Below are 26,151 nucleotides of genomic sequence, written 5' to 3'. Positions count from 1 at the left end.
CTTTTGTTTTGAAGGCGAAGTTACATAACTTGCATACATAAGGCCGGACATCAGTATGCGTGCGGATATGCTTTTTGAGCATGCTCGGTTTCTTACAGCGAATCCCACATTCTTCACAAATGTACTTTCCACGTCCACGTCCTCTGACATATACATAATCTTCATTTGATTTATATCTGTTAAAAGAGGGAAAATCCAGTGTGTTTCCAAATACTTTACATGATTCCAAATACTAACATGTTTCCAAATACATGTTATATATAAAATCAAAAGCTAATCACTTGCAAGACAAAATTTTAGATGGGTCTTTTACAATTATTCAACTTTATTTCTACAGACCCAGTGAAATCTATGCAGTACCTGAAAGAACTTGTTAACAGATTAGGCATTGTAAATAAAAGGGAATTTTTTTCTATGTGGAGTTCAAAATGGAGTTGGCTCTTCCATGAAATGTGCCTATATGAACTCTGTATAGAAGTTCAAATGGGCTTATATAAGCCGCAAAGAGTTGCAGCACTGTGCGCCTTACTGCTTTCAGATTTGGATACCAAGAAACATCCAAAAAGTTATACTAGCATACTTAAATCATCACATATCACTTGTTAACATTACATCATCTAAGATGTGCATTCACAACACATATACCCCTCTAAATTGCTAGAATAAATATAACTGATTATAGAATTCTTCACTGCAAGTTTCTACTCTATTTTTACAATCCTGGCACGAGAGTCAGAAATTTCTAGCTTACACAGGCTGAGCTGAGCTCACCAACTGTTGCCTACAGATTTGATCTGTTCTTCCCAAGGACCGTAATTCTGTACTGAAGTGAAGTCTAAATTTCAAGTGGCTTCTGGAAGGTACTGTTACATAATGAAAACTAGAGATTCTATTTTTCAATCAAATTTGCCTTTGTTTCTGGAAGGGTTTATAGAGAGGTTTGAAAGGATGTCTGAGGTCATCCAATGTAATTAAATCAGTAAGATGAACAAAGTCTTAGGTATTCACTGTAATAAACCTTGGAAGAAACCTACCCAGTGATCACCATTGGTCACATTTTTTCAGAATTTAAGGAAACATGACCCATCATAGAGTATAGCAGCATTCTACTGAATAACTCTGTGAATACAATTATCTCTTAAATCTCAGGCTAGAATTATGGGTCTACTGCCAAAGATATTTCTTTTGAGGATTCTTTTTATAACTTCCAAAGGTAAAGTGACCTACAAACACCCTAACTCAGTGTGGGCTAACTTAAAGGCCTTAGATTTAGTCTTTTTTTTTTCTTTTTCTTTTGTTTGTTTTTAAGTATTCTAAGAGCATTGCAAACTCCTCTATTTTGTTCCAGCTAATCCATTATCAGAAATAAAAGAAAATTCACTTTCATTCGTCCAAACCACTGAAGGATTTTTAGGATAGAAAATCCATCCTATCAGCTCTGCTATGGATACTATTTGATCTTAACATTATCTATTTTTCAGTCAGTATCAATCCAGGTGAGAATTGAGTAGTCAAAAATATGAATAGTCAATTTTATGTACTTTTTAGTCCTTTAAATCTTTCCCCATTTACAAAGAATTTCCAAAGTCAACTTTTTCTTCAAAACTATTTTGAACTTTATCTTTTATCTTATTGTCTTCTGTAATAAAGGAGAAAGAAACCTAAGCTTGCACAATATGTCACCTTTTAATACCAATATTCTCTGCCCCAAACTGGATGAAACTACCTAAGGACTACAGAATAAAACAAATAATTTCATAGACAGCAATTCTTCTTCAGGAAAGGGTACTTCAAGCTTTCTGTGGTGCATCATTGTACTTGATGGAAAATGCATTTTATTTTCAAATAATACTATTTTAAATTCCTTAGCTGATTAACTTGCTTCCAGAATGAAAATTAAGTTCTGTATAAAATATAAATGTATTAGAAAAATCTGTACAAATAAAGTATTTACCCTTCAAAAGTTTTACAGACCCATAAATCTACTTGATACAAGAATTAATGGATTTTTGAAAAAATATGGCAACCTACTCTAGTATCCTTGCCTAAGAAATCCCATGGACAGAGGTGCATGGTGGGCTACAGTCCATGCGGTCACAAAGAGCTGGACATGACTTAGCAACTAAACAACAACAGAAATGAAATTACTAGGTCTATGAATTAGACAATACAGGAAACATATACACTTAAAAATTTGGTCAGTAATTTTTTTTTTTGGAACTTATCACTTTGCAATGGCAAAATAAGAGGTTTTAACACATTTCTTGGAATAAACAACTGGTTACCACCAGGCAGAAGTTGGATCACAGATTAAGGAATGAATGAGATATATAGTCCATAAAGAGACAGTGAAAGGAAGAGGAAATGAAATATTGGCACAATCCTTTTGGATCATCAAAACACAGTAATAAAATGTTCACATATGCTTTTCATTTGCATCTTTTGTTAGTGGAGAGGAGCTCCCCAAAGCACGCAGAGCTGTGAAGGTCTCGCTTATCTAGCACACATGCACTGCTCTGAAGAAGACTGCTAGACTCTGTCACAGGAACTTCTTGGTCTCTGAAGAAAGATATTATCTGTTTCTCTTGTTTGTGTTAAAAGATGAGGAATGTCAAAAAATACTGAGACAAGCTTCATGACGACAAACAACTGTGGTTTCAGTGGTGACAATACTCAGGCATCCACCTAAAGGGGGCCAACCCTATGAGGGAACCAGCTTCCATAATCTATCTCCAAATGGTAAATCTATGTGAGAAACTGATATCTTGTATTACCAAGGTTGGCTGTGATGGACCACGCATAAGCGTGGCCGAGAGGAGCCACCCCACGCCCCGGGTCAGGGGCGGCGGCCGAGAGGAGCTACCCCACGCCCAAGGTCAGGGGCGGCGGCCGAGAGGAGCAATCCCATGTCCAAGGAGCTGTGGCTGTGCCAGCGCAGGAGGGCTGAGAGGAGCTACTCCACATTCAAGGGCAGGAGGGGCAGCCGTGAGGAGATGCCCCTCGTCCAAGGTAAGGAGCAGCCGTAAAGAGATACCCCACGTCTAAGGTAAGAGAAACCCAAATAAATGGTAGGGTTTACGAGAGGGCATCAGAGGACAGACACACTGAAACCATAATCACAGAAAACTAGTCAGTCTGATCACACGGACCACAGCCTTGTCTAACTCAATGAAACTAAGCCATGCCCTGTGGGGCCACCCAAGACCGGCGGCTCATGGTGGAGAGGTCTGACAGAATGTGGTCCACTGGACAAGGGAATAACAAACCACTTAAGTATTCTTGCCTTGAGAACCACATGAACAGTATGAAAAGGCAAAACGATAGGATATTGAAAGAGGAACTTCCCAGGTCAGTAGGTGCCCAATATGCTACTGGAGATCAGTGGAGAAATAACTCCAGAAAGAATGAAGGGATGGAGCCAAACCAAAAACAATACCCAGCTGTGGATGTGACTGGTGATAGAAGCAAGGTCCGATGCTGTAAAGAGCAATATTGCATAGGAACCTGGAATGTCAGGTCCATGAATCAAGGCAAATTGGAAGTGGTCAAACAGGAGATGGCAAGAGTGAATGTCGACATTCTAGGAATCAGTGAGCTGAAATGGACTGGAATGGGTGAATTTAACTCAGATGACCATTATATCTACTACTGCGGGCAGGAATCCCTCAGAAGAAATGGAGTAGCCATCATGGTCAACAAAAGAGTCCAAAATGCAGTACTTGGATGCAATCTCAAAAACGACAGAATGATCTCTGTTCTTTTCCAAGACAAAGCATTCAAAATCACAGTAATCCAAGTCTATGCCCCAACCAGTAACGCTGAAGAAGCTGAAGTTGAATGGTTCTATGAAGACCTACAAGACCTTTTAGAACTATCACCCAAAAAAGATGTCCTTTTCATTATAGGGGACTGGAATGCAAAAGTAGGAAGTCAAGAAACACCTGGGGTAACAGGCAAATTTGGCCTTGGAATATGGAATGAAGCAGGGCAAAGGCTAATAGAGTTTTGCCAAGAAAATGCACTGGTCATAGCAAACACTCTTCCAACAACACAAGAGAAGACTCTACACATGGACAGCACCAGATGGTCAACACCGAAATCAGATTGATTATATTCTTTGCAGGCAAAGATGGAGAAGCTCTATACCGTCAGCAAAAACAAGACCGGGAGCTGACTGTGGCTCAGACCATGAACTCCTTATTGCCAAATTCAGACTTAAATTGAAGAAAGTAGGGAAAACCACTAGACCATTCATGTATGACCTAAATCAAATTCCTTATGATTATACAGTGGAAGTGAGAAATAGATTTAAGGGACTAGATATGATACATAGACTGCCTGATGAACTATGGACAGAGGTTTGTGACACTGTACAGGAGACAGGGATCAAGACCATCCCCATGGAAAAGAAATGCAAAAAAGCAAAATGGCTGTCTGGGGAGGCCTTACAAATAGCTGTGAAAAGAAGAGAAGCTAAAAGCAAAGAAGAAAAGGAAAGATATAAGCATCGGAATGCAGGTCCAAAGAATAGCAAGGAGAGAGAAGAAAGCCTTCTTCAGCAATCAATGCAAAGAAATAGAGGAAAACAACAGAATGGGAAAGACTAGAGATCTCTTCAAGAAAATTAGAGATACCAAGGGAACATTTCATGCAAAGATGGGCTCAATAAAGGACAGAAATGGTATGGACCTAACAGAAGCAGAAGATAATTAAGAAGAGGTGGCAAGAATACACAGAAGAACTGTACAAAAAAGATCTTCATGACCAAGATAATCACGATGGTGTGATCACTGACCTAGAGCCAGACATCCTGGAATGTGAAGTCAAGTGGGCCTTAGAAAGCATCACTATGAACAAAGCTAGTGGAGGTGATGGAACTCCAGTTGAGCTATTTCAAATCCTGAAAGATGATGCTGTGAAAGTGCTGCACTCAATATGCCAGCAAATTTGGAAAACTCAGCAGTGGCCACAGGACTGGAAAAGGTCAGTTTTCATTCCAATCCCAAAGAAAGGCAATGCCAAAGAATGCTCAAACTACTGCACAGTTGCACTCATCTGACATGCTAGTAAAGTAATGCTCAAAATTCTCCAAGCCAGGCTTCAGCAATACTTGAACCGTGAACTTCCAGATGTTCAAGCTGGTTTTAGAAAAGGCAGAGGAACCAGAGATCAAATTGCCAACATCTGCTGGATCATGGAAAAAGCAAGAGAGTTCCAGAAAAACATCTATTTCTGCTGTATTGACTATGCCAAAGCCTTTGACTGTGTGGATCACAATAAACTGTGGAAGACTCTGAAAAAGATGGGAATACCAGACCACCTGACCTGCCTCTTGAGAAACCTATATGCAGGTCAGGAAGCAACAGTTAGAACTGGACATGGAACAACAGACTGGTTCCAAATAGGAAAAGGAGTACATCAAGGCTGTATATTGTTCTCCTGCTTATTTAACTTATATGCAGAGTACATCATGAGAAACGCTGGGCTGGAAGAAGCACCAGCTGGAATCAAGATTGCCGGGAGAAATATCAATAACCTCAGATATGCAGATGACACCACCCTTATGGCAGAAAATGAAGAGGAACTATAAAGTCTCTTGATGAAAGTGAAAGAGGAGAGTGAAAAAGTTAGCTTAAAGCTCAGCATTCAGAAAACTAAGATCATGGCATCTGGTCCCATCACTTCATGGGAAATAGATAGGGAAACCATGGAAACAGTGTCAGACTTTATTTTTTTGGGCTCCAAAATCACTGCAGATGGTGATTGCAGCCATGAAATTAAAAGATGCTTACTCTTTTGGAAGGAAAGTTATGACCAATCTAGATAGCATATTCAAAAGCAGAGACATTACTTTGCCAACAAAGGTCCATCTAGTCAAGGCTATGGTTTTTCCAGTGGTCCTGTATGGATGTGAGACTTGGACTGTGAAGAAAGCTGAGCACCAAAGAATCGATGCTTTTCAACTGTGGTGTTGGAGAAGAGTCCCTTGGACTGCAAGGAGATCCAACCAGTCCATTCTGAAGATCAGTCCTGGGTGTTCATTGGAAGGACTGATGCTAAAGCTGAAACTCCAGTACTTTGGCCACCTCATGCGAAGAGTTGACTCATTGGAAAAGACTCTGATGCTGGGAGGGATTTGGGGCAGGAGGAGACGGGGATGACAGAGGATGAGATGGCTGGATGGCATCACCGACTCAATGGAAGTGAGTTTGAGTGAACTCCGGAAGTTGGTGATGGCCAGGGAGGCCTGGTGTGCTGCGCTTCATGGGGTCACAAAGAGTCAGTCACGACCCAGCTACTGAAGTGAACTGAACTAACAATTTAGGGTCAAACAGATAACATTACTTTGTCCTTTAAATATAACTAGAATAAATTCAAGCTCATGGAAAGTTGTAAATCAGATCTGTTGTAGAGATAAGGTAATTACATTACAATCCCCAAATGTGGTTGCTGTCCTTTAAATTTTTAAAATTTTAAAGCAAATATCTGGGCTTTTTCTCCAATGTGACTGGATTGAAGATACTTTTCTATCAAAATCTAAAACTTCACATTACACACATGTGTAATTTTTCTTAACTAGCTAGATAACAAAGTCATTGAACCTTATCATTTGAGTTTCTGCAACTCAGAATTCTTAAAAAGAAATTCCTAAAGACAGAGAAACTATCACAGATCAGAGGAGGCTGGGGAAACATGACAACTAAATGCAAGACGGTGCTCTGGCTTGGGTCCTGGAAGAGAAAGAGGGTAGTGCAGGAACTGGTGAAATCCCATACATCTGGAGCTCAGGTAATAATAAAAGCAATGAAACCAACTAGATTCCAGGTGCATACATGAGTGTGCAAGATTGCATTTTTGTAATGCAAAATAAAAATACGTCCATTAGTAACACAAGTGCTTGTAAAAATAATACTAAAGAATGAATAAACTTAGATGACATCAAAAGTCCAGCAATTTAAATTAAGGTATGAAAATTTAAGGCAGAGGTTTAAACCATATACAATAAGACATTTTTATTAAAAGCAAGTCATGAAAGCATGGGCATAAACTCATTCTCTGTTACCAAACAGACTTCAGAAATGTGTATAGAAAAAGAATTTGCTTTATGCTTCGGACCAGAGGAGATACGATATTTTCCACACAGACACTCAGGACCATTAACTCTGATGTCTAATAGCATAGTTGACATTTGCACTTATGTTTCCTTACCCTCCTTCAAAGATTTTAATTCGAATAGGCTCAGTTTGCTTGGATCCAATATCCTTATCTCCATGAATATCTCCTTTCCCTCTTTCCTTTAAGATACTTCCCACTAGTTTCCTTTCTAGTTTGCTGCCAAATAAAAAGGACGCATCAGGTTTCATCTGCAGGAAAAAAGAGAGAATCATTTTGTATGCATTCCCTAAAACACAGAGGAAGCCCACATATTCCACTCTTTCATGGTCTCTGAAAATTAACCTGAATTCCATACTAAAAGGCCATAGGGTGGCTACATAAAAGAAGGGACAACTGGGGATAAAATCAAAAAAGAATGACAGTTTCTACAGAATAAATTCAACATTCTTTTAAAAACAAGACCCCATTAGCACATATACTGTGCAACACTAATAAAAATGTTAAAAACAAGTGCTGTATTTTGGAAGTAGCAATTCAAGCAATCTCTATGCATTTCAAAAATATTCTCAAAAGTTATTAAAAAGAAATGGTAACTGAAATATACTGTATATTTTATATATTTTATATTTATAAATCCTCCATTTGCTTTTTTATTAGCATAAATTCCAAAATGGCCCTTATTAATATTTTTATAATTTTACATGTAAGGCAATAATCGTTCATGCAGAAGCAAACCCACTAATCCTTGGAAAAATGAGTTGAGAGAAAAAATATGTATTATAAATATAAAATAAATTTTAGTAAAAAGTATAGTCAATGGGAACAACTCCTTCCTCAGAAGTTTGCAGAGTTCAGTTCTTACATCCTGTAGTCTCCTTTGTCGACTGAAAAAAGATGCATAACATGAGAGTTGTGAGTTGAGTCTAATTTGAGGCAAAATGAGGAAGAGTTGACTCATTGGAAACGATTAGGATGCTGGGAGGGATTGGGGGCAGGAGGAGAAGGGGACGACAGAGGATGAGATGGCTGGATGGCATCACTGACTCGATGGACATGAGTTTGAGTGAACTCCGGGAGTTGGTGATGGCCAGGGAGGCCTGGCGTGCTGCGATTCATGGGGTCACAAAGAGTCAGACATGACTGAGCGACTGAACTGACTGACTGACTGAGAACTGCAACCCGGGAGACAGCACTTTAGATAGCCCTGAGAAACTGCTCCAAAGAGTTAGTGTATGTGTGTGTTAGTTGCTCAGTTGTGTCCAACTCTTTGCGAACCCATGGACTGTAGCCCACCAGTCTTCTTTGTCCATGGCATTCTCCAGGCAAGAATATAGGAGTGGGTTGCCATTCCCTTCTCCAGGGGCTCTTCAGCCCAGGGATCAAACCCGGGTCTCCTGCATTGCAGGTGATTCTTTACCGCCTGAGACACCAGGGAAGCCCCAGTGGTAGTGGGGGAAGGTCAATATATGAGATTTTGGTGAAGGGGGAGTTCAGTGCCATCAAGCACTCTTCTTACAAAAGATTTTCTGCCAGTCACGAGGAGCTGATGTCACTATGAAGGGATTTAGTACTTTTCTAGAAATGAGGAGATGCAAGGATTGGAAACTACTCATTGGCAAAGACCCTGATACCAGAAAGATTGAAGGCCGGAGAAGGGGGTGACAGAGGACGAGATGGTTGGATAGCATCATTGAGTCAATGGACAAGTTTAAACAAACTCCAGGAGATACTGAAGGTCAGGAAAGCCTGGTGTGCTGCAGTCCATGGGGTTGCAGGGAGTCGGACACAACTGAGTGACTGAACAATAAGGACTGGAATCATGGAATCAGTTCCTGAAAAATATCTAACTATGTAAAGACCTGTTCCACCAGTTTCCCTGGAGTACAGAGTGCCTCACTCTCTACCCTGAATACCCTTCAGGGCATGTCGAAGGTCAACAGCTATAGAAGCACAGGTTCAGATGCAGTCTCTGCAGAGGCAGATGGTAAATGCCCTTGGCAAGCACCAATTTGTAATTGACACCTTCCCGATCTTTCCTCTCTAGTGCTCACTCCTTGTTCTATGTCCTCACTTCACAATTTCCTGAATTCCTCACATCAACAAAAAGTCGATTTCCTAGGTCACTAACCCAGGTCGTTTGGAAAGGGGAGGAACTCTAAGGAATTAGCCCCTGAGGTGGGATTTCACAGCACCTAGCCAGAGAGATACTTTGTGCTTGGCACAGTCCTAAGACCCTCATAACTAAGTTCACGTCAGTGATTAAGGCCTGTCTGCGGAGGATTCTGCCCACCTTGGCCTTCACTTTACTTGTATCTTTTTGGTCGTATATTCTTTACTAGGTTATTCTGCTCAGCAATCAAATCCACAACACAGAACACTTTCAGAAACAAAGTTTGTTACCTGAGCAAACTGCTTCCAAGCACTTGACGATGTCAGTTTGCCAGTTCCAGGCCGGTGCATAGCAGCCAGAGTATAAATTTCTGCAGTGATTTTTTGCTTGGACCTCAGAAGAGCCAGGGTGGTCTTGGTGTTCAATCCGGATGGGTTTGGGTTACAGGAACTAATGCACCATGAAGCATAAACCGAGGATTTGAAGGTGGCCTGCTGCACATAATTGGGTTTTGTATAATTCAAGAAGCACCAACTCACAGTCGTTGTTGTCCGCAGACTGGGGAACTGAAGAATCTGCTGGAAATCTACCATGTCCGTGAAAAGAAGAGTTGAATTCGCCACTTTCCCACTTGGGCCTAAGGCCCTGTGGACCAGCACACCAGCAGGCAGCTTCTGGCCCTTTCCTTGCTCTTCGAGCTGACTGTCCCCAGGTGGTAAGGAGGAGGTCTGAGGGCTCATGCTCATATCAGAGGCTGTCTCATCAATGTCCAACTCATCTGAGGACTCTTTGCTTTCCGACTGCCCACTGGATGACTTCTGCCCCAGGGGGGATGCTCGGGAGCCTGGCATGACAGGCTCCCTTGAGGGCACACTGGAAGAGGGATGGTCTTGAGATGAGGAGGGGGACAGCGAGGAGAAGGAAGATGACCCTGACGCCAAGCCATCCTTTGGCTCAGAAGCACAGCCCTGTCGAACCAGCTGGGGTTTCTGGGGGCGGGAGAGATCCTTCTTGATGTCTGAGTTGGTCAGCTCCACGGCGCTGAGCTCCTCCACGATCTGTCCATACATCTTTTCTTCCTTGACTCTTTTCTGCTGCTTTGTCTCCATGAAGAGTTCTAAGCTGCTGGCTGGAGAAAGCATACGTTTGCTGCCTCCCAGGGTGGCCACGCTGTCAGAGGTGGAAGGTAAACATAAGGGGATTGAGGACTCCAAGCCAAGGGGTAAAGTCTGAGGTACTTTCCAGATGGGGTATTTTTCCAAGCCTGCATGCTGCCCCAACACCTGGGCGATGTTAAATCCTATCCCTTGCATGGCCGCGTTGGTTACCAGGGTTCTTTGGGTCACATTCTCGTCGACTTTGCATATGACAATGGCAGGGCTGTTCTGCCCAAGCATCTGAGAAATGCTTGTGTACATGACACTCCCATAGGATGGGACGTGCGTCTGGATCCTAACAGGAACCACCGTTCCCGGCAAGGACTGCAAGGGCCCAGCGCTCGCTGAGGCGAAATCTTCCTGAAGAACCTGCTCAGAGGGAGTATCTGTTGACTTGGTGCTCTCCCCAGAGGGAAACTTTGGAAGGAGGTTCTTTGAGGGTAGCCCTGATGTTCCTGAATAACCTGGGTAGGTTTGATCTTTCGTGTGTGCGTAATCAGCGGATTTCTTTCCAGTGTGTTCAGCCAAGGGCTCCAAGGGGTAGCTGGGGTGAACTTCTGCCTGGAAAGAAGGCTTGCCATAGCTCTTCGGTGCGTGCTGAGCAAGGGGATGGGGGAAGTGCGCCTGCCACCAGGGGGGCTGTTGGGCTGGTAAGTGAACCATACAGACGGTAGGATACTGGAACTGAAACAAGGCGCTCTGGATTGGAGAAAACGGGAGAGCCTCCTGATTGGGAAACAAATGTGACTGTTCAGACAAGTGCTTGCTTGCAATATAGGATGTCGGTTGTATCAAGGGATTTCTCAGAGATTCCTGACTATCCAGGTGCAGGATCTGCTGCTGGGCCAGGTGGAGGGGGCCTGAGCTCAGCTGGGGGCAGGGACCCACAACTTGCTTCCCTGGGTCCTCGGCCGGGAGGGGAGGGAGCACGGAGCATGCGGCGTGGGGCCACGTGGACCTGAGGCTGGCGTGTAGATGCTCCAGCTGCTCCTGCTTGACACCCAGATCCGCGCCGGCCTCCCCCTGGGAGATCTCGGGAGAGCCGCTGAAGGACGCCTGGCGCACCAGAAAGCACTTCTTCCTCTCCCGGGATGGGGACAGCGCAGAGGCGGCCGACGCCCCGGCTGCGGGCGCGTGGGACAGGTTCCCATAATCAAATGACTTGCTCCGAATTTCTGGGACCTCCGTGGGGTGAGGACAAGGCATCTGCTCGGATGAGCAGCGTCGCATCTCCTTTTGGTGATGGTGGTGGCCGGGGACTGACAATGAGTAGGAACCAGCGGGGACGGTCAAGAACTCCGAATGCTTTCCGAACTCATCCGGCTTGGAAGCCACAAGCTTCATGGTCTCCTCTCGATCAAAAGACATGGAGAAGCTGGAGCTGTGGGACAGGTTACTCTCTTGACTGGGGCTGCGGGAGAGGCCGGTGCCCGTGGACTCGAAGCTGGATTCCCCGGAGGAGTGCTCCATGTCCGCGAGTCGCAGACGCTTCTTTTTGGGCGGCAGCTTCTCGGCCGGGAGCTGGGAGAGGGTCTCGCTTCTCTGGGGCCACTGGAACTCCTCCACCGGCTTCTCTGGCTCTTTGCTCTGCGTTTCCTTCTCTTTCTCCGGCTTGTCCGGCTCCTCGGTCACACGGATCTCCGGCACCTGGATGTTGTGCTGGCGCACCAGCCGGGGCGGCGCGTGGTAGGGCGGCGGCGGCGGCGGGACTTGCGGCGCGGGGGACGGTTTCCCTGCGCCCTCTGCGCCCTCCCCGGGCGGGGCCCACTCCGGGCTCACCGGGGCTTCGGAGATCTCGCTGTCGCACGTCTCGGAGGGTGATGAGGCTTTCTCCTGGGCGCTGGCCGCGAGTTCAGCGGACTCGGACCGCTCGAAGGAATTGGGGCGGCTCAGCGAGTTGGTGTGCTGAATCACAGAGATCACATTTCCAGGAGGCTTCCTGCCCGCTCCATCCGATTGCTTGTCTGGATCAGCGGCCAAGGGTGACTCCTCCAACCCAAGAGAGGGACTCCCAGATTGCAGCGGGGGTCGACACAGGTCAAAGCGCTCCGAGTGCCCATGAGAAGGGTTTTCCTGTCCAGCCAGGCCAAACCCACTCCTCGCGCCTTCCTGCATCTGCAGCTTGGACTCGTAATCTGCAGTCGCAATGCCCAAGGGCGTGCTGCTGCAGATCATGGGGGTGTCCTCCTCGTCCCCCACACTCTTTTCTTTCCGGCGTTTTCGAGTTTCGCAAGTGGTTCCAAACATGGTTGGCATGCCCTGGGATGGGGCCGAGGGATCCATGAAATACTCCCCGCCATGTTTCAAGGGGCTGATGCAGGAAACATCCCTGTAGCTTTGCTTCGTCGTCTCAGAGTCCTCCCACTTCTTATAGGGTTTGCGGCAGATGTCATAGTCATAGCCGACCCTGTCCCCAGGAATCAATTTCTTTTCCTTCAAAGACGGACCTGTGATGCTTTTGGACATCCTGCCATGGTGGTCTCCTTCCAGGTGCCCCTCCTGGACTGAAGGCAGCTCAAAAGCCGCTTGTCTCCTTAACATGCGCTGAGGTGGTATGCCTACTGTTCCTGGGTAGAACACATCATCGGAGCCAGTCATCCGCTCATCAAATGAGTGACTTCCTCTCAAAGAAGGAGGAAGACTTAAGTTAGTTGCTGAAGAAGTTGGCATTGAGTTGCTTCGAATAAGGGGTGAAGAGTCAACTGGAGCTTCGAGGAGAACTGGGTTGCCACCTTGGAAATTGGCTGGATAAAGTTTTCCTTCATTCCTGATAGATGATGGAATCGTCTGGGATTGTCTTGACTCACTGTTGAATTTGGTGGATTTTAGCATGCCTGTCTGACTGGGGTCAATTTCCGCCTTGCTTGGGATCAGCTGTGAAACAGGATCTTCAAACATCTTGACATCTAACCTGGTGTTGACGTGAGGTAATGAGTCCATGGTGCCCTTCCTACCCATTGTGGCGCGCTCCTGACTTGTGGTTGTAACACTGAGTGTATTTCTTGGACTAAGCCGACAGTATTTTCCAAAGATGATTTCTTCATAAGACTTCGCGTTTGTGTTTGGAGGGCTGATCTGCTGCTCTGCACTTTCTGAGCGGGAAAAGTAACCAGAGTCAGTGCTTCCTTTACTGTGCGGGCTCAGAAGGTTCAGAGATGGCTCAGAATCTTGTCCTTTTTTCTCTGACAGTCTTAGTGCAAGTTTCTGTTTAACTGTGTGCGAGTCATCAGCCTTAGTACTTAAAGTCGGATTTGGTAACATATCAGAACCAATATACTGAGAGCTTTCATTAGGTAAAGGAATTCCGCTTTTGGGGATAATCAAAATCGGCACCTTCATTGGACCTCCCAGCGATTCTTCCAATGACCCATGATAGCCACCTCTGCTGGCCATTTCCAATGGAATGGGTGGGCCAGGACTCATTTTGTCAGAAGCCTCAACAAACAAAGAACTTTCCTCATCTGTGTCTGTACTCTGTTCACCGTCCGAATGTATTTCTGCTTCTACATCAATAAAACCGGCCTCTAGATCCAATTTTGATACAGCTGACTCTGTGAAAGGGACTAATCCTGCCTTAATCGCATGGGCATGTGACTTCCTGTGCTTGTACAAATTGCTCTTCGTCTTAAAAGAGAAACCACAAGGTATACATGGATATGGCCGCTCACCGGTATGGGACCTGATGTGTTTTTTCAGTACGCTGGGTTTGGCACATGCCCTGCTGCAGTAAGGGCAAATGTACTTGCCGGGCTTTTTGGGTTTGTGCTCTTTTTTGTGAGCATCTTCGGACTGTTCGATACTTTTCTGGGAGTATTGGCTATAAGCAGGGTTCAGACTTGAAATCTTTTTTCTAGGATAACCACCACTGTGGCTGTGTATAGGAAAGGAAAATAGGTCCTCAGAGGCAACAGATGGCAAAGGGCCAGGGAAAAGCCACGGAGGGCCTTCGAGGCTCTGGTGTGGCTTGTTGCTGTGCATGACCCCCTGTGGCAATGAGTGCTGAGGGAAAGAGAGTGAATGTTGGCATGAATAAGGACTTGGACGGTGTGGTGGGTATTGCTTCTCTGTCACTTGCTGGACCACTTCGCTAGGTGAGGCCAGTTTCCCAGAACCAAAGAGTTGTGCTGATGCTGTGTTTCCGATATGCTCAGGATCAATTTGTGGTTGCCGCTGTCCTTCTTGACTGCCAAAAGTGCTCATCTTAATAACAGCTGATTGTTCCTGTCTCCATCTACCTGATGCTTTATCAGTTTCTCCAGACCTTGAGGTAGCTTTTTGTCCTAGAGCTGTGTCCCCAGTGTCCATTTTGTCACACAAGGTCTCAAGTGCTAGTTTGCTTGAAAGCCGTGCAGACTCATGGAGTGTCTTCAAACTTTCCCTTTCAAAGCTTGCTTGCTTCCATGTTCCAGGGTGTCTGCAAACTTGCTGAGTTCTCCTTCTCTTTAGAACCTTCCACACCCACCCCGTAGTCTGTGGGCATTTGATGGTAATGTCCTTGGACCGGGGCTATAACACAGTTCTCTCCATTGTAGAAATGTCCATCCAAAAGCTAAGTGCAAATCTATAAAGATTTCTTATGGCATTTGAATATTTTCAACTAGGATGAAATTGGGATGATGAATAGTCTAGGAGAAATTTTGCCCATCAACTAGAGCAAAGTTCAACCGTCAGTTTCACTAAGACAAAATGGTCTGAAAGAAAACAGAATAAAACACAAAGAGATTGTCAATAACAGATATCAAGTAAGAAACTAAAACCAACCCTAAATATACAGCCTGAAATTAAATACAGTGAAAATATGTTTATTCCAAGAAATCCTTTTTATATCTGTTACACTAATTCCACAATTAAAGGTTATTAATTACAAATTTAATATTGTCATAAGCATAAATCTCCTAACTTTTGGTCACCTTTTTAAACCCTCCTTAATCTTGATAAAATAAGAGCATTTAAGGGAAAACTTTTGATATGTACTACTTATAAAATCATAAAAATTTTAAAAGTCTTCATTAAAATAAATTTAGAGCTGTTGCTAACCAAGTTTTATGACTTACATGCTAAGTGTACTACATATTTCTCTATTTAGATATGTTAAATGTATAATATGATATAATTTACAAGTATATAATAAATGTTAACATAAAATGTTATATGTATTATATATAATGTTAACATAAAATATAAGTATATTTTATAGCTTAAAAACATTGATTAGACTAAGGCTGGCTGCAAGAATTAAAGATTGTCACAGAGCTTTGGAAAAGGCAGAAAAGTGCATCTAAATAAAATAGTTATAAAATCTTCATAATATGGATGACAAAATATATTTTGGGGAAAGTTAAAAAATATAATGTTTACCTGAATGGTTTAGAGTTCTCATGGGCATGATTGTCTTGTCGCTTCCTGGGTAGAAAATAAATACAGTTAGGAAATATTGTTCCATTAAGCTACAACATTGCCAATTACAAATGTCAATTTAAAATTCATTATATGTAGATCTCACAATGTTATGAGATGTAATGTAAGGAGACGGCAAGAGTAAACACTGACATTTTAGGAATCAGTGAACTAAAATGGATGGGAATCAGCAAATTTAATTCAGATCACCATTATATCTACTACTGTGGGCAAGAATTCCATAGAAGAAATGGAGTAGCCCTCAGAGTCAACAAGAGTCCAAAATGCAGTTCAGTTCAGTTCAGTCACTCAGTCGTGTACAACTCTCCATGACACTATGGACTGCAGCATGCCAGGCCTCCCTGTCTATCGCCAATTCCCAGAGTTTACTCAAACTCATGTCCATCAAGTCAGTGATGCCATCCAGCCATCTTTCCCAGCATCAGGGTCTTTTCAAATGAGTCAGTTCTTCGCATCAGGTGGCCAAAGTATTGGAGTTACAGCTTCAGCATCAGTCTTTCCAATGAATATTCAGGACTGATTTCCTTTAGGATGGACTGGTTGGATCTCCTTGCAGTCCAAGGGACTCTCAAGAGTCTTCTCCAACACCACAGTTCAAAAGCATCAATTCTTCGCTGCTTAGCTTTCTTTAGAGTCCAACTCTCATATCCACACTGCTACTGGAAAAACCATAGCTTTGACTAGATGGACCTTTGTTGGCAAAGTTATGTCTCTGCAGTCTTAAAATGAAAGAATGATCTTGGTTCATTTCCAAGGTAAACCATTTGATATTATAGTAATCGAAGTCTATGCCCAACCACTAACGCCAAAGAAGCTGAAGTTGAATGGTTCTGTGAAGACCTCTTGAGAAATTTGTATGCAGGTCAGGAAGCAACAGTTAGAACTGGACATGGAACAACAGACTGGTTCCAAATAGGAAAAGGAGTTCGTCAAGGCTGTATATTGTCACCCTGCTTATTTAACTTATATGCGGAGTACATCATGAGAAACGCTGGACTGGAAGAACACAAGCTGGAATCAAGATTGCCGGGAGAAATATCAATAACCTCAGATATGCAGATGACACCACTCTTATGGCAGAAAGTGAAGAGGACCTCAAAAGCCTCTTGATGAAAGTGAAAGTGGAGAGTGAAAAAGTTGGCTTAAAGTTCAACATTCAGAAAACGAAGATCATGGCATCCGGTCCCATCACTTCATGGGAAATAGATGGGGAAACAGTGGAAACAGTGTCAGACTTTATTTTTCTGGGCTCCAAAATCACTGCAGATGGTGACTGCAGCCATGAAATTAAAAGACGCTTACTCCTTGGAAGGAAAGTTATGACCAACCTAGATAGCATATTCAAAAGCAGAGACATTACTTTGCCAACAAAGGTTTGTCTAGTCAAGGCTATGGTTTTCCCAGTGGTCATGTATGGATGTGAGAGTTGGACTGTGAAGAAGGCTGAGTGCCAAAGAATTGATGCTTTTGAACTGTGGTGTTGGAAAAGACTCTTGAGAGTCCCTTGGACTGCAAGGAGATCCAACCAGTCCATTCTGAAGGAGATCAGCCCTGGGATTCCTTTGGAAGGAATGATGCTAAAGCTGAAACTCCAGTACTTTGGCCACCTCATGCGAAGAGTTGACTCACTGGAAAAGACTCTGATGCTGGGAGGGATTGGGGGCAAGAGGAGAAGGGGATGACAGAGGATGAGATGGCTGGATGGCATTACTGACTCAATGGACGTGAGTCTGAGTGAATTCTGGGAGTTGGTGATGGACAGGGAGGCCCGGCATACTGCGATTCATGGGGTCACAAAGAGTCGGACACGACTGAGCCACTGATCTGATCTGATCTGAAGGTTCTATAAGACCTTCTAGAACTAACACCAAAAAAAAAAAAAAGTCTTTTTCATCATAGTGGACTGGAATGCAAAAGTAGGAAGTCAAGAGATACCTGGAGTAAGGCAAGTTTGGCCTTGGAGTACAAAACGAATCAGGGCAAAGGCTAACAGAGTTTTGCCAAAAGAACACATTGGTGATAGCAAACATCCTCTTGCAACAACACAAGAGACAACTTTACACATGAACATCATCAGATGTTCAATACCGATATCAGACTGATTATATTCCTTACAGTTGAAGATGAAGAAGCTCTATACAGTTAGCAAAAACAAGACTGGGAGTTTACTGTGGCTCAGGTCATGAACTCCTTATTGCAAAATGCAGACTTAATTGAAGAAAGTAGAGAAAACCACAAAGTCATTCAAGTGTGACTTAAATCAAATCCCTTACAATTATACAGTGAAAGTGCCAGATTCAAGGGATTAGATCTGATCAACAGAGTGCCTGAAGAACTATGGATGGAGGTTCAAAACATTGTACAGGAGGTGGTAATCAAAACCATCCCCAGGAAAAAGAAATGCTAAAAAGGCAAAATGGTTATCTGAGGAGACCTTACAAATAGCTGAGAAAGGAAGAGAAGTGAAAGGCAAAGGAGAAAAGGAAAGATATACCCATCTGAATGCAGAGTTCCAAAGAATAGTAAGGAGAGATAAGAAAGCCTTCCTAAGTGATCAATGCAAAGAAATAGAAGAAAACAATGAAATGGGAAAGACTAGAGATCTCTCAAGAAAATCAGAGATACCAAGGGAATATTTCATGTGAAGATGGACACAATAGCGGACAGAAACGGTATAGATCTAACAGAAGCAGAAGATATTAAGAAGAGGTGGTAAGAATACACAGAAGAACTATACAAAAAATATCTTAATGACCCAGATAACCACAGTGGTTTGATTACTCACCTAGAGCCAGACATCCTGGAGTGCAAAGTCAAGTGGGCCTTAGGAAGCATCACTATGAACAAAGCTAGTGATGGAATTCCAGCTGAGCTATTTCAAGTCCTAAATGATGATGCAGTGAAAATGCTGCACTCAATATGCCAGCAAATTTGGAAAACTCGGCAGTGGTCACAGAACTGGAAAAGCTGTTTTCATTCCAATCCCAAAGAAATGCAATGCCAAAAAATGTTCAAACTACCACACAATTGCACTCGTTTCACATGCTAGCAAGGTCATGCTCAAAATCCTCCAAGCTAGGCCTCAACAGTACATGAACTCAGAATTTCCAGATGTACAAGCTGGATTTAGAAAAGGCAGAGGAACCAGAGATCAAATTGCCGACATCTGTTGGATCATAAAAAAAAGCAAGAGAGTTCCAGAAAAACATCTACTTCTGTTTTATTGACTACGCTTATTCCTTTGACTGTGTGGATCACAGAAAACTGTGGAAAATTTTTAAAGAGATGGGAATACCAGACCACCTTACCTGCCTCCTGAGAAACCTGTATGCAGCTCAAGAAGCAACAGTAGGAACCTGACATGGAACAACAGACTGGTTCCAAATTGGGAACAAAGTATATCAAGACTGTATATTATCATCCTGTTTATTTAACTTATATGCAGAGTACATCATATGAAATGCCAGGCTGTCTGAAGCACAAGCTTGAATCAAGATTGCCGGGAGAAATATTAAAGACCTCAGATATGCAGATGATACCACCCTTATGGCAGAAAGCTAAGAGAAACTAAAGAGCTTCTTGATGAAAGTGAAAGAGGAGAGTAAAAAAGTTGGCTTAAAACTCAACATTCAAAAAACTAAGATCATGGCATCTGGTCTTATCACTTCGTGGCAGATAGATGGGGAAACAATGGAAAAACTGACAAACTTTATTTTCTTGGGCTCCAAAATCAATGCGTGATTACAGCCATGAAATTAAAAGATGCGTGCACCTTGGAGGAAAGGCTATGACAAACCTAGTCAGCATATTAAAAAGCAGAGACATTACTTTGCTGACAAAAGTCTGTATAGTCAAAGCTATGGTTTTCCCAGTAGCCATGTACTGATGTGAGAGTTGGACCATAAAGAAGGCTGAGCACGGAAGAATTGATGCCTTTGAACTGTGGTGTTGGAGAAGACTCTTAAGAATCCCTTGGACAGGAAGGAGATCAAACCAGTCAATCCTAAAGGAAATCAACCCTGAATGAAAAATCACTGGAAGGACTGATGCTGAAGCTGAAGCTCCAATACTCTTGCCACCTGATGGGAAGGGCCGACTCATTGGAAAAGACCCTGATGCCGGCAAAGACTGAAGGCAGGAGGAAAAGGGAATGATGGGATGAGATGGTTGAATAGCATCACCAACTCAATGGACACAAGTTTGAGTGAACTCTGGGCGATGCTGAAGGACAGGGAAACCTGGTGTGGTGCAGTCCATGGGGTCACAAAGAGTTGGACATGATTGAGCGACTGAACAGCAAACAACACCATATTATGTGCTCTAAAAAATACAGCAAGTAACTGCTTTAGAAAACACTAAAGTAATAAACATAATATTGATTGTCACTATGCCTAAGGATAACTCAAGGAGAAAAAAATTTTTTAAACTTCAGTCATATTTTCTAAAATATAAGATTAACATATTAAAACATCTTAGACTTTTGACAGAAAGTCTTGGCTTTAATTCCTTAGATATTAAACAGTTGAGAAGAGTGGGTTTTTAAAATTTAATCTGTAGATTTAAACATTTTTTAAATAAATACCCTTTTTAGGAAATTTGCATGACAGCAAGGTGAAAAAGTCTTCCAGATGACTATGAATGGCTCAGGAAAACTTGACGACTTAGAAACTATTAGATATTAAGTGAATACTCAGTTTCCATAAGAGAATGGCCAAGGTAGTACAACACAGAATTCTGAGAATGTCAATGTTCAATTGTATCAATTACGATGATATCTGATGTGTTTCCTTAATAGGCAATATAGCAGTGTTTATAATAGAAAGAAAGCTCATATTCTTTGGTCCAGGAATTCCATTTCTTGAAATGTGTCCTTACAGATGTACACAAGAGCACAAAGATGTGTGTACAAGGATTACTTAGGTCAATTAAGGCTCAGTCATAAGACAGCCACTTAAAGAAAATTAAGTGTATCTATAAGTACTAATATAAAAGCTCATCCAGAAGGTAGTAACATTGGATGTAAAATAGTTTATTGGGCCCTAGAATGTATTTTATAATCCCATTTGTGTAAAAGAGAAACAGGCAATAAACAGAAAATTTCTGTAAGGATGCCAAACAGCTTTTACATTAGTTAAATCACAGAAATGGAGCCAGGGAGTCAAAAGAAGGGACAAAGGAAGGGATTTCTACCTTTAACCTTATGACTTCTGGTAATCTTTATTTTTCTTTCTTTCTTTTTCTTTTTTTTTTACCATGAGTATGTCCAATGCAGGAGACATAAGAGACTCGGGTTCGATTCCTGATTTGGGAAGATCCCCTGGAAGAGGGCTTAGCAACCCACTCCGGTGTTCTTGCTCAGAGAATGTCCATGGACAGAGAGGCCTGGCAGCTACAGTCCATGGGGGTCACGGAGTCAGACACGACTGAAGTGATTTAGCATGTACTCATGGATGTTCACATTTTAAATAAAATATTTGTTAAAAAAGATGCCACTGTGTAAATGTACTGTAATTTCCCAAACTAAAACTCAAACACTGATTTTATTTCCATGACCAATTTGGTCCCTAATATAGAACGCTACTGTGATGATAACAGGTATACTTGGAAAAGGGGGAAAATCATGGAATAAATAAATCTTTCGGATGAGAAATCAGAAGCCCCCAGGTATCTGAAGCAAGATATCTGTAATCAAGAAGTCCTTCTGGGGACTCCACCAGTTGCCCAATGGTTAAGACTGTCTTCCATACTTAGGATCAGAACCAGAATCAAATCCACGTTTGGCTGACTGCCAAGCATAAGGGGTTCTCACCTTCCCAACCAGCATCCCCTACTCCCAGCTCACCTGTTAAGTTTTATTACAATGTAAAATAAAACATGGGCTTCCCTGGTGGCTCAGTGGTAAAGAATCTGTCTGCCAATGCAGGAGATGCAGGTTTGACCCCTGGGAGAGGAAGATCCCCTTGAGAAGGAAATGGTAACCCACTGCAGTATTCTTGCCTGGGAAATCCCATGTACAGAGAAGCCACCAGACTCAGTCCATGGGGTCGAAAAAAAGAGTCAGACACAACTTAGCAACTGAACATAACAGAAAAAATAAATCTGCAATAATGCTTTCTTCTAAGTATTTTCACTTGACTCTGATACTTCCAGTGCTTGAATTTTTCATAGTCCTGAGAGAATATATGAGTTCTGTATGGATTTCAAACAAATCCACAATTTAAACAATGTTAAAATCTGTATATTGAAGTATTAATGAAGACAGCCCCTTGTGAGACCATGATTAAGTCTCATGACATTCAACTGTTTTACTTTGTTCCTTGAAAAGCATTACTTTTAAAAAAAGTATTAATAAGAACCTCACAAGTGAAAATTAGGCATATGGTCACTTGCCATTTCTCAGTTTTCACAGAATATATAATTTTGCTTAAAACATGGACTTGAAGTTAAACACATACATAAAATTTTATGAAAAACAGGACTGGGATACTATATTTAATAATTAAATACAATATAGTGTTTTTGTGTAGCAATGAGGCAATAACTTTTAAAATCAGATTTAATTTTTGTGGTTTACAGTAAAGAATTACATTTATCATGGGAAATAGATGGGGAAACAGTGGAAACAGTGTCAGACTTTATTTTTTTGGGCTCCAAAATCACTGCAGATGGTGACTGCAGCCATGAAATTAAAAGACGCTTACTCCTTGGAAGGAAAGTTATGACCAACCTAGATAGCATATTGAAAAGCAGAGACATTACTTTGCTAACAAAGGTCCGTCTAGTCAAGGCTATGGTTTTTCCTGTGGTCATGTATGGGTGTGAGAGTTGGACTGTGAAGAAGGCTGAGCGCCAAAGAATTGATGCTTTTGAACTGTGGTGTTGGAGAAGACTCTTGAGAGTCCCTTGGACTGCAAGGAGATCCAACCAGTCCATTCTGAAGGAGATCAGCCCTGGGATTTCTTTGGAAGGAATGATGCTAAAGCTGAAACTCCAGTACTTTGGCCACCTCATGCAAAGAGCTGACTCATTGGAAAAGACCCTGATGCTGGAAAAGACCCTGATGCTGGGAAAGATTGAGGGCAGGAGGAGAAGGGGACGACAGAGGATGAGATGGTTGGATGGCATCACCGATTCAATGGACATGGGTTTGGGTGGACTCTGGGAGTTGGTGATGGACAGGGAGGCCTGGCGTGCTGCGATTCATGGGATCGCAAAGAGTTGGACATGACTGAGCGACTGAACTGAACTGAACTGAAACCCTAAACCAGATATATACAATTCTTATCCACTAAGGACATATAAAAATAAAAGCACCAAATAAAATTCAAGGAAACGTAATAATATTTTGCTATTAAAGAACAGACCAGAAGATGAAGAAAAGTGATTTACACAAAATTCAAAAGTAGATCAGAAATAATACATTAATGGTCAGAAAAAAATTATCTGGAATAGTTATTTAATTATCAATGGGTTTAAATTTTAAAGGACAAATCAGAAAAAGTCACACCTACTTTTTATTTTTAAAAAACAATCTTGCTGATACTAATAGAAGAACATCCTATATTCCAATAGCATTTATTATTCAGAAAATGTTTTAAAAATCACAACTTTGATCCCAGTAAAAAACACATTGACTCAATTATGTAAATAGCTTCAGTCAGGAAAGTGTTGTTAGTTGCTCAGTCATGTCTGACTCTTTGTGACCCATGGGCTATAGCCCACAAGGCTCCTCTGTCCACAGAATTCTCCAGGCACAAATACTGGAGTGTGTTGCCACGTCCTATTCCAGGGGATCTTCCCCCAGGGATCGAACCTGGGTCTCCGGCACCGCAGGCAGATTCTTTACCACTGAGCCACCAGACTTCCCTGAATCAGTCAGGAAAACCTCCTCCTTTAAAATTTCTAAGGTAAACCCACCCAAGATGTCTTACCATTTTATCATAAATTAGATAAACCTAGTATCATTCTCCCTACTTCTGTCCAAGAAGAGGTTCTGTCCTTCTGCCTGAACTGAAGATCCCAGTAGGACTTGGGACATCTTCTGGTCTACATTCTTTTGAACTAAAATGTCTAACTTTTCACTTCAGTGACAAGCTTATTAGGGACTATTACACAATTTTGTGTAATTAGACTATTATTAGGGAACTGGAAATCACTTCTAGTTCACATGTACTGTTTACATGAGATTTTAAACATATCTGAGGATATAACTCTCTAACCCATCCTTGGACAGACTTCAACTAACTGCTATCCATAAAACCACTTTCCTTCTTGGAGTTTCTGAGGCACATTGAAAGGTAGATGGGAGAAAACAGGAGTGACGGATCCTTTGGGAATTTACTGATCCTATTCATGAACCATTTGGACTCTTTTCGTTAATCTCTTGTCTTCGATTGCTTTATCTTGGAGACTGAAAAAATTCTGCAATGCAAATGGTTTGCACCATAGATCTATTCCTGGGCATGCATGGCATGTCTTTCTGGACTTCAAAGTCTCTTTGCTGCTCTCCTGAACTTACACTTAGGAAAATAAATTCACTTGAAAATCCATAAGGCTTTCAAAGTTTAATAATGACATTTGTCTTTTTTTGGTGATACTTTTAAAGGATACTTTTACTTAGCCATCTAATTATACCAACAATGGTAGAAATTCTTGAGCTTGTGTTGTATTAATTAAATGTATGAAAATTCTTATAAGATAGAGAAATATCTTCTTTGTATCTCAGAATATTATTATAAACCATCAAATGTATCATTGTATATATCTGTAATTTTAGTATAATTTTCTCAATAGAGATCTACTTGGAGCTATGAAGATCAGTAGTAATATAGTTAATTATAGCTACATTACTTCTCAATGATTGTATAGATTGATTTCATTTTTCAAATTCTCTAATTATGTGTTGAAAGTATATCTCCAATTTCCCCAATCAATTGATGTGTTAAAAATGCAATATTAGAGCAATCCTCACATGGAAAGAAAATAGCTGGTTATCATTTTATTCTCTGAGGTTTCTTTTTATGGTAACCAAACCCACGCAAATTCACTTTTGGCACCCACTGCCAACAAAGGAACAGTATTCCAAACACAGCTTCACATTCACATTGAAATTTTTCCCTCATGCCTTTGAGTGCTCTGAAAGGAGCAGGATAATTTGCAGGAGGATATGACTTTGGGGTTTCCTGTGGATGGTGCTCTAGCCCATAGGAGTCCTACGGTTAGTAAAGAAAGACAGGCATTGTCTTGCAGGCTCTGTGCATTTTTCTGAGTGGAGTAATATTGAAAAAGACACTACCTTCTGCATGCTGTCTCAGTGGTAACAGAACTAAAGTAATTGAGCAAAAGAAAAGAAAATGATATTACTTGGAAGAGTTGCCATTTTTCTAAAAGTGTGCCCACTCCTTTGGCCATGCTTCAGTCCCACTCAAATAAATTTGGCACCCAGTTAAATAATTTCCTCAGACAGGCCCTGAGAGGAAAGGCACAGAAACAGCCTCCCGTGTAGACCTCCACAGAGGTCTCTTCAGGATAACAGCTGGGTGGGATTGGCAGCCGGGCAGCCCAGCTCTGTAGATGAATAAAGGCCTACAGTACCCAGGGTTGTCAATCTGGGATCTTTTGCTTAGAAAAACAGTATCTTAGAAAAAAACTTTACCTCAGGAAATTAATCATTACTTGAGTGGTGGCAAAAGTCAAGTGAGCATTAAATAATAACATCCTAAATAATAATGGTATAAAATGACAGGTTATAAACACTACTTCTCTACTTCCAATATTTTAATAATAGAACATTTTTTAAAAACTAAAATGGTGACTTGGTCTTTTTTGAGGCATTGGTGGAATTACACTTGTAAATAAAACAGATGTCTTCTGATAATAATTACTGGACAAAAATTTAGAGGCCATTTCCATGTATTTGCTTTCAAAATGTCATAGATCAACTGCAAAATAGTTTAAGAAATACACGAGCATCTCAGAGCACTGCTGCTTTAACACAGACGGACCCACAAGTCATACCACCTATGAGTACCGGATGAAGGAAAAAAGGATCTACCGAAAAACCAAGAGCAGTGCCAGAGTCCAGCTGAATACAGACTTATTTCCACAGGATGATTAAAAAAGGGCACCTTTCTGAGAGCCAAATTCATTATAAATGCTTCTTTTATTAGTCAAAATTCCCATCACAACCTTAGTTCTCCTTAAAAGGAGCAAGTAGCCAATATGAGGAAGGTACTGTATACTATATAAAACCTTGCCAAGCAGTTAAGAGAACTTCTGGAGAAAAAGTAAAGAGATTGAGATGATCACCGTCTAGTTTGACATACATTAAAATTTAACTGGACATTTCAA

The 26,151-nt window shown here is 41.9% G+C and overlaps 1 protein-coding gene across 13 annotated transcripts in view; it reads right to left on the bottom strand.

Annotated features, from left to right (window-relative positions):
- Positions 1-26,151, bottom strand: part of HIVEP2 (HIVEP zinc finger 2) — a 218,869-nt gene that overhangs the window by 15,658 nt on the left and 177,060 nt on the right. For all 13 annotated transcript variants that reach the window (XM_044924165.2, XM_044924167.2, XM_025294458.3 and 10 more), the window contains 4 exons: positions 15,742-15,786; positions 9,517-15,074; positions 7,210-7,364; positions 1-176 (listed from right to left, as the gene is read on the bottom strand). In XM_044924165.2, the coding sequence (XP_044780100.1) occupies positions 1-176; positions 7,210-7,364; positions 9,517-14,688 (5,503 nt within the window). In that variant the 5' untranslated portion in view covers positions 14,689-15,074; positions 15,742-15,786. The remainder of the gene's footprint in view (positions 177-7,209; positions 7,365-9,516; positions 15,075-15,741; positions 15,787-26,151) is intronic.

Source organism: Bubalus bubalis, chromosome 10 (genome assembly GCF_019923935.1).
Source record: "Bubalus bubalis isolate 160015118507 breed Murrah chromosome 10, NDDB_SH_1, whole genome shotgun sequence".
NCBI classification, from domain to species: domain Eukaryota; kingdom Metazoa; phylum Chordata; class Mammalia; order Artiodactyla; family Bovidae; genus Bubalus; species Bubalus bubalis.
The sequence above is the reverse complement of the archived record's forward strand: the minus strand, read 5'-3'. Positions and strand labels throughout refer to the sequence as shown.